This window comes from Capsicum annuum, chromosome 3 (assembly GCF_002878395.1).
Source record: "Capsicum annuum cultivar UCD-10X-F1 chromosome 3, UCD10Xv1.1, whole genome shotgun sequence".
In the NCBI taxonomy this organism is placed as follows: Eukaryota; Viridiplantae; Streptophyta; class Magnoliopsida; order Solanales; family Solanaceae; genus Capsicum; species Capsicum annuum.
Genome location: NC_061113.1, coordinates 31,061,830 through 31,071,935, shown reverse-complemented (window position 1 = coordinate 31,071,935; position 10,106 = coordinate 31,061,830). Strand labels below are relative to the sequence as shown.

At 31.4% G+C, this 10,106-nt stretch overlaps 1 protein-coding gene across 1 annotated transcript; it reads left to right on the top strand.

The window, feature by feature from the left end:
* Nucleotides 1-6,171: 6,171 nt before the first annotated feature.
* LOC107864019 (stress-related protein) lies at nucleotides 6,172-8,734 on the top strand. Its single transcript, XM_016710268.2, has 3 exons — nucleotides 6,172-6,406; nucleotides 7,114-7,338; nucleotides 7,978-8,734. Exons 1-3 carry the CDS (start codon nucleotides 6,344-6,346, stop codon nucleotides 8,449-8,451), a joined length of 762 nt encoding a protein of 253 aa, XP_016565754.1. The 5' UTR covers nucleotides 6,172-6,343; the 3' UTR covers nucleotides 8,452-8,734.
* Nucleotides 8,735-10,106: the final 1,372 nt, after the last annotated feature.

The window sequence follows — 10,106 nt, the reverse complement described above, 5'->3', positions numbered from 1 at the left end:
AATGGAAGCTTTTCTAATTGCCACTTCTTCGACAATGCATTACAGAAATGATATTACCATTTATTTTTTTTAAGTTCATCTTCTTTAAAAAAAATGGAGAAGAGAATGGAAGGGGTGGCGTGGGGATGGGTAGGGTGGAGTTGAAGGAACCAATATTTATTTTTATTTTTTAAAAAATTTATAATTAATTTTTAATAATTATTGGACCCACAATACCACGTGTCAGCATCCAATTAGTCCTTTTTGCCACATCATCGCGTGTGTGCAACACACACTTTAAGCTTTTAGCTGATTGAGAAAAAAAGGCCCAATTGGAACAAAATTCGGAGGGTTTAGGGGTCTGATAGGTACAGGTCATAGTTAAGGAGTCTAAGCGAATTTTCGAAACAAGTTTGAGTGTGTGTCGATGACTTTGACCCAAATAAAAAGAATCATTTCAATGTTTTGATACCCATTGTCATCAAATAGGATCAAAAAGTGAAGTCTTCAAACTTAATTGTCAATATATTGAAAGACCACTGGAAAAAAACATAGATTGAAAGACCGTCCTCATAATTAATAAAGTTAAGCCTTGCTTATTTAATCTCCTTGTTAACTACATAAAGAAGGAAAAAAACAGTTTTGATTATTTAATCTCCTTTTTAACGATATAAAAAAGGAAAAAAGTTTTGATTATTTAATCCCTATTTAACTATACAAAAAAAAGAGGAAAAAGTTAAATTTTGCTTAATCTTCTTTCAATGCACTGGCTAATGAAATTTTGGGAAAAAATTATAGCAAACGGAATCAATTGTAAATCTAGAAAATCTAAACTGAATCTTACTAAAAGTTAATACCCCGAATCCGACCTTGTTAAATTTAACTATTTCAATTAATACAAAAATATAGTACTATATATTTCAATTTGTAAACAAATATTCTAAAATACAGGGGAATATGCGTGACTCTGTCAAGATGTTGGAACAGCTTGGCTAATCACGTGAGGATAACCTGCTTGTTACTGAAAAAAGTGACTTGCACTCGAGAACGTGACATGATGCAATACAATGTATAAGAAAAAAAAAAGCTTCAATATACCATCAAATTATTAAAAGTGATTCATTTATACTATTTATTATAAATTTAGCTCGTCTAAAGGTTTGACTCATCTATAATACTGCTGTTATAAAAAGGTTCATTCGTGACATTCGATAATTTTGAAAAATTAAATTTTTCACATGACCTCTTATTAGAAGTCGGCGTCACTAAATTTAAATCAACTAATAATTCTTAAAATCAAAATAAGAAATTAGATTAATTAAAATAAAACTCAACACAATTAGTGAGTGTGATTTTTGTTTTTAATGAGTTCGAATTCTAATTTTAATGAGACACCTAAGGGTGTGGCCTAGTGGTTCAATAAAATTAGGTTGAACATAATGAGGTCTCAAGTTCAATTTCGAGAGACAAACATTAGGTGATTTCTTCTCATTTGTTCTAACCTTGATGGACAGAGTAACCTAATATCTGTTGCTGGTGGGAGGTGACAGGTCTTCCGTAAAATTGATCGAGGTGCGCGCAAACTGACCTGAATACCACGGTTATCGAAAAAAAGTTAATGAAAAAGGGACAAATATACTCCGGACTATGATAATGCTACGTATATACCCTCCGTTATACTTTGGGTACACGTATGCCTCTACCGTTGATGAATGGTACGTATATGCTCCTCACACTAACGGTAGGGGCATATGTGTACCCAAAGTATGACGAAGGGTATATACGTACCATTTATCATAGTTCGGGGGTATATTTATCCCTTTTTTATTTCAAATAATTAACACAAACCCACAACCCGATCCAATCTCAACTAAAATTCAAGAGACACCTATCTAAATAGACGTATTTCCTCCACCCCTATATTGGTATACACACGCAATACAGTAAATCGCTATTACCAATTTTATTTTTTTCGAAAAAAAAACAAAATTAACCCATAACACCAAAAAACAACACCAAATAAATTGAACCCTCACGTTTTAATTTCTAGCAAAATTTCATTGAAAAATAACACCAACCTTCACCGGTAAATACTACATAGTCATCGTCTCTGTTGAACTGAAAATACCCCACCGGCGAACCATTGTAGCACCCCTACCTCTGGCAACCTCTGACCTAATCTCCACTTCCTCAAACCAACAAACACCAATTAGCAGCGACGATCAATCACTGTAATTTAATTGGGGTTCACTTTTAAGAGAAAAACAGAAGGAGTATCGAATTTGAAAAAAATAAAGATCGGATCGAGTTGGTTTGAAATTGGATCCGATGAATTTATTGGGTCGGGTAGAGAATTTTTCTCTAACTTATCTTATAGTCATAATAAGTATGTGAAAATATTATCTTTTTTGATGATTATTATCATATTGTCCCTTCACACTTATATTCGTATATTCAATCACTTGTCTTCTTTCAGATATATTATGCACTGCTACCACATTCACTTCATAGAATGGAACATACTCAATGGGACATGTCTCATGACTTTTCAAAAACACCCATTATTTTGCCTTAGCCATTATAGTATCATCAATATGGTGTATTGAGATTCAAACTCAATATCTTATCCATATAAAAAGGTGCCTTAGGATATAACTCGATGAGACTTGAAGCCAACATCTTATCATCGTGGTGCATTGAAACTTTTAACCCAATGTCTTACCCTCTTAATAAGATGAGATTTAAATTCATCATCATATCTTTTAAAAATATTGTTCTTCATGAACAAATTTGAAGCATAAGTGGTTCTAAACCAATTATGCTTTTTTCTCAAATCCAACAATAGTTACATCATTAGTAGCAAAGGACAAATAACATAAGAAATTACTAACCTTGAAATTACCTTTAGATTTATAATCTCACCTTGTTTGACAGAATCTCGTGTGGATAACATGTTATGAAATCTATATCTATAATCTATAATTTATAATATATTAAAAGTGTGAAAACCCTTAGAAAAATGATTTGAACTTTTTACCCTTTATTAAAAGACTCTTCTTTAGATAAAAGTGTCTTTTCACTATTTTTTTAATTTTTTATTATATTAACTAGACTTTCTAAAATATATGAGACTCCTAAAATATATAGTAGGAACATTAATTAATATTTTCATTTCCACTAGACTTCCTAAAATATATGGGACTCTATTAAGAAAATACTTCTATAAATATTGAGATGTACGTTAAACTAGAGAACAACCGGCCTGCTTATTGGGAGAATATGATTGATGCTCATCTAACTTGATTCAATTGCAGGTCTAGATTGGTGGAAGCTTGATTTTCTAACCCCCAACTTCTTTACTGTTTTTGTCAGTATAATGAAATTCAACATGTGTGTATATGTATATATATCTTCTTTGTTTTCATTCAAAATCATTCTTTACGGTCAAAATTTTCGCTCAGACAAGAATTAGTTGGATCAAAATCGAAGTTTTATGATCACTATTATATTTTCTTTATTGTTTACAGGTCGTAGCTGAATGTCGGTTGACTTTGAAGAATTTTTTGTGTAAAAGTTAGGTTTAATTGTATTGTTTTGATATCTTTATTATCTTATTATTTTGTTTTAATTCACAGATGCTAGATGAATGTGGGTCGGCTTTAAAATTCTTTTTTAGGTAAATGTTAGGTTTAATTGAATTATCGTAATATCTCTATTAGTTTGTTATTTTGAGGTAGTTTACAGCTCGTAGATGAATCTTGATCGACTTTGAGAAATTTTTATGTGTAAAATTTAAGTTTAGTTGTATTGTTTTGATATCACTTTTATCGTATTATTTTGTTGTAGTTTACAAGTGATAGATAAATGTTGGTCGGCTTTGAGAAATTTTTATGTAAAGGTTAGGTTTAGTTATATTATTTTGATATTTCTATTATTGTATTATTTTGTTATTATTTTCAGGTGGTAGATGAGTGTCAGACGACTTTGAGAAAATTTTTGTGTGTAAAAATTAGATTTAATTGTATTATTTTGATGTCTCTATCATTATATTATTTTGTTGCAATTTACAGATGGTAAATGAATGTCGATCGACTTTTAAAAATATTTTTGGTAAAGATTAGGTTTAATAAATAAATTCTCTATCTTTACATACTCAAAAGATATTAAATTTAATTATTATATTTATCTTTATTATTTAAACAAATTTCTATTTAATGTAATGTTTGAACTCATTAAAGTTAGGTATACGTGCAAGGCGCGTACACCTAAATTAGTATAAAATAATAACAAAAAGAATGGAGAGAAAAGAGAGAGATTATTATTCCTGAGAAGTTTTTTGATGGGTTATGAAGTAGAACCCCTTTATTTATAGGGAAAAACTAATTTTGGGTTTATAATTTTTTCACAAATAGACATTCACTATATATGGTAAAGTAATTATTCACTATATATGGTAATATATTTATAACAATTCTAAAAATTTGATGACATATTTGAACCTTTTTCTCTAAATTATAAGGTTAAATTTACAAAGTTAACCTCATTTGATAAAATGGATCGATATGTTAAAGAAAATACTGAATCCTACGTGAGTAATGCTTATTTTATTTGGTAGCAGATTAGGAGGAAAGCTTTTTGTGTATAAATTTAATATGATATTTGGTTGTAATTTAATAAAACACATCTATATCTATATCTATAAGACTATATTTATATCTATCTATAATAATAATATAATAATATATTAAAAGTGTAAAAATCTAAAGTGAATTGAACTTTTTGTCCTTCATTAACAGTCTTACTTTTAAACAAGATCACCTTTTTCACTATTTCTTCCTAATATTTAAGAGTTAAAAATTAATTAAATATATTTATAGTAAAACTTTTCCTTATTAGAAGTCATCAAAATTAATGACAATTGATACTTTTTCTATTAGTTTAAGAATTCTAAATCAGCTAAATTTGATTTAAGAAGATTTGAAAAATCTAAAAATAAATATAAAACTATTAGAATAAGAAAAAATTAATAAGTTTCAAATTTTTAAATGTTTTAAGTACGTAATAGAATTTAATCAATAAATTTGTAAAGATTTGACTTTAAAATAAGAAAAAATTTTAAATATAAAAAAAAATAATTGTAACATAAATATGGTTCGAATTGATGCGTCTCTCTTAGCATGTTGCAACAAGGGAAAGAGGTACGCAAACGCAAAAGTGATGATCCATCAACCACTTGGAATTGAAAAACATATATGTGTGTATGTTTATGTTTAATTATTATATTAAAATATGAAAGATTTTTGAAAATTGATTTAAATTTTTACACTTTATTAAAAATCTCCGTAATAGATAAAATATTTTAATTTTAAATAATCAAACGTTACTTACTAGTTTAGGTTATAAAAATTTTTATATATTATTTTATGTTGAATATAAATTGAGCATTTCATATTTAGCAATTAATAAATTTAAAAAATATTTTTGAATAGTAATTAGTATTTGATCAATTTTTTTAAAAGTGATTTTAATTGTATTCTTTAAAAAAATACTTTTCAAAAAAGTGTTTTGAGAAAAACTATATTTTTTACTTCCCAGAAACACTTACATTCTTTCAAAAATTTGACCAAACACCTCTTTTTTTAAAAAAAATATTCACTTTTGAAAAAAAATAAACATTTTTATAGAAAAATAAATTTGGTTAAACATGATTAAATCCATCATAAAATAATACTTTCCTCATAACTAATCCATGCATAAATAAGTTCGGCATAAATAATCTCGTCTTTTGATCTGACACGAAATTTAAGAAATAAACAATGACTTTGTAAAATTTACAACATTGACCTGATTAAAATCACTTTAATGTTTACCTTTTAATTATTTTTTTGGTTATTAAGTGAGACTCAGTCCGAATAAAATAGCGATGACACCATTAAATAGTTGTTAAATAAAAGAATATAACATTCTTTTTTAAGCGGAAAAAAATGACAGATACATAAAATAGAACAGAGGAGTACATAAATTTTATTATAACTAATAAGTAATACATATATTATTAACACTAACCAACTATCAAATGAAATACTCCATAAAAATGAAATTAATCATCAACTTTAATTTTGAATTAATTAATTACTTTAAAGTGATTATTAATTTACTACTACTTTGCTCAAGCATAGGATGTTTTAATGAGGTAAAAATTCCATCGAGTTCTCCGGACACATGATTAGTATCTCCGCTATAAAAGGGGACATGCTAACTACCTCCCTTTTCTAAGCTTTCTTGTACAAAAAAATAAAATCTAAGTATTAAAAAAGACCTTAGCTTTCTCCATCACTATTTCCCCATTACCATTTTCTGCACCATGGCCGATGCAGCTGTAACGCCATCTACCGATGCTGTTCCACCATCTACTACTACTGATCCAGTAAGTCCTATGTTTCTCGTGGAATTCATTTTAATTTGGGTACATAACCATGGGTTTCATAAAACAATTACTGGATATCTAGGGTAAAACAATGTTTCCCTGTGGATTTTTTCAAGTTCATATTATATTATTCACGCCCCATATTCAGATCTAAGATGTTCAATTACTCATTTTAATTGCGGGCATGAATTGTCATCTTCTTATTTTGAGGTGTCCGGAGCTAGGCAGGTTAAGAGGGATTCACTCAAACACCTTAGATAGAAAAGTTATAATTTTTTTTTTAGATATGGTTAAATTATTTCTTTTATGATTATACAATAAATGTTGAATCACTTTACTTTTTCATATTATAAATGTCTTGGATGTTGCCGCTTGATCACAATCTTTACCTCATGGTTAGATTTTGAAATTAGAGCGAAATTTCATTTTCATGAGACATATACTCCATGAATCCTCAGGGGAGGGAGCCAAGCTACCGCAATCTGAATCCTTTCGTCAAAAAATTTGAACTATATTATAAGGTCAAGTAATTTTTCATGTAGATATAGTGATTCGGTGTTTGAATTAACTCAATTTCTTTGTGTTTTTGTCTCTTTAAATTTATGAACTTCTTTAGTGAAAACTCTAACTAGGTGATGTAGAGGTAGAGCAGTATACTTTGTTGATTTTAATTTCTTAACTTTATACCTGATTGTTTATAACTGAAGGTAGTAGAAGATGAGAGGAAACTCAAATATCTGGATTTCGTTCAAGTTGCAGCGATCTATGTGATTGTTTGCTTCTCAACTTTGTATGAATACGGCAAAGCAAATTCCGGCCCGTTGAAACCTGGTGTTCAGGCCGTAGAAGCCTCTGTTAAAACCGCCATTGGACCGGTTTATGAGAAGTTCCACGACGTACCTTTCGATCTCCTCAAGTTCATCGACCTAAAGGTTCACCTTCTTCCTCCAAAATGACTTGAAATCCTAGATTTATCAATATTTGATAAATTTCACTTGCAGAAGGCAAATACACAAATTGATGTTCGATGTTGAGACGAAGCATCAATATACATGTTAAAATCCACTAAAATAGAATAAATATTGTGAATTTGGAGCTTGACTTCATTGGTAAAGTTGTTATTATGTGATCAAGAGGCCGCGAGTTCAAGCCATCAAAATCTATGTTGCTCGTACTCTTCAAAAATGTCATTGGATGTGTGTCTGATCTCGTCTTCATTTTTGATGCTGCACCCATGTCGGATTCTTCTAAAATACTGTACTTTTGGCGAATTTGACATGCACCCGGTATCATTTTTGACAAGTCCGAGCAACATAGCATATTTGAAGGATTTAACACGGAGTATGGCGCCATTTTTGAAGAGTTTGAGCAACTTAGGTAGAAACAATACCTTTCATAAATACATAATTTCTGCAAAATAAACCTATCTATGATAGATCCTTGTGGTCCGAACTTCTGCACAGGAAGCTTTAGTGCAGCAGACTGTCATTTACCTTTTCTTTTATTGCAAATTTTGATCTCATAAGCAAAAAATTGCAGTGGCAAGGATTTGAAAGGTTGAATCTATGCAGGTAGGAGACTTGATAACAGAAGTAGATAGCCATTTACCTTCCCTACTAAAGCAAGCATCATCCAAAGCTCTATTAATAGCTCATAGGGCACCAGAAATAGCTCGAGATCTCACCAGCGAGGTACAGCGCAATGGTTTAGCAGACACAGCGAATAACATAGGTAAAGCACTGTACACAAAGTACGAACCAACAGCCAAGGATCTATATGCAAAATATGAGCCAGTAGCCGAGAAAAATGCAGTTTCAGCATGGCGGTCACTGAACAAACTTCCTTTTTTTCCTCAAGTGGCTCAGATTTTGGTGCCGACGGCTGCTTATTGGAGTGAGAAGTACAATCAAGTGGTAAATTATGCGTCGGAAAATGGTTATGCAGTAGCACATTATTTTCCGATTATCCCCGTTGAGAGAATAGCGAAGATGTTTGAAGGTGGCGCTGCCACAGAGAACGAGCAGCCCGTTGCCTCAGGACAATGATCATTTCGCATTTTGATTAATGGGCCGTGGGGTTAATAACTTGGATTTTGTTTGTTGGTAGTAATTGTTCCTCTTTATATCATATGCCATTTCTCAAATTACTTAATATAACTGTATTTACTCGGTTATGTTTACTATGGTTTGAGCAGTGTTGTAAAAGAAATGAGGTGGGGAAGTTGGTTAGGAGACACGGGCAATCTCCACAAATGTACGTTTTGGGGGTTTAACAAAGTACATTATTTAATAATTACTCTAAATGCCAAATTTTAGATTCTGGAATAAACCATATTATATTTCGTTCTAATCAAACACTTGAAACAAAAGTACAAGAATGAAGAGGTTTTTTAATGTGTGCATGTCTATAACAAACATTACAAGGCATAAAGGATCTTAGGTTGAACCTCTATCGATTTAGGTTAGATAGGGATGAAGATATCGAGGCATAAACGGCCACAATCGTTGTGTCCTTCCTAACTTCCAATACACCTCATTTCCATTTTCCACTCCAGCTTCATAACCCTCATCCCCACACCCACACTGCTACCCCACCTTCATTTTCCACTCCAGCTTCATAACCCTCCTCCCCACCACCCACACTGCTATCCCACCTTCGATAGTATTAGTGCTTTAAAATAATAATTTCTGTTTGCGTACCAAACAGAAGAAAATAACTGAGAAATTTACTTGTTTTCTAATAAAACATTTTCCTTATACCGAACACACCCTTAGCAAGATATGGGAACATCTATTGAGACATTACCCTCATGCGATTTGATACTGAACGCTAGTAAATATACGTTCTACCAAAATATACACTGAATAGTAAATGATCCATACAATAACAACAACATACCCAGTATATTCCCACCAAATGGGGTCTGGGGAGGATAAGTGTATGCAGTCCATACCAATGGGATTTCAAGAACAATACAAAGGAAGCAGAAAATATACAGGGAAACCGTGATAAGGAACTCTCTGATGAACGCTTAAATTGTTTGTTCTCAAAAGAATTGAGCGATAATTGAAACATAAGGTTATTGCAACTGTATTAAAACCAAAGACTACAGGCAATATACCGGCCAAGACAGCGGCATTTGTAGCCTTCGACACAGCGGCGGATCCGGTGTTTAAGCTATGTGTTCATGGAATCAGTAGCTTTTGCTCATACTTTGTATATGTATTAAAATATTTATTACGCATTTGATAGTGAACCCGATATTATTGTAGGAACTTGAAATCGCTCTAGGAACCTATAAACTTCAAATTGTGGATCCGACTCTGCTTCAGTAGCCAAGCGAGAACTATTCACTGCGTTATGTTGGACTATATTTACACATACACACACGTATATGTGTATGTATGTGTAAGGCCAGCACACCAAGTCTAGAAGTGTTGTAAATGAATTATCATAGGGGTCGTTTGGTAGTTGGTAGTTGATCAAAATAAAGGCATAGTTCAACACAGAGAGAATCTTGGTACATGTTACAACCATCATAGAGCAAGGCAGTCAGAGAAATTTCATGGACATCTTTAGATCTTATGCATCTCAAGAGTCGAGCTCGATTGGCTCTATTTCTTGAGAAAATAGAAAACAGTTCTACAGTCCTGGAAGAGCACTGCAGATCAACTCATTAGCTATCTGCTTATGGGATTCT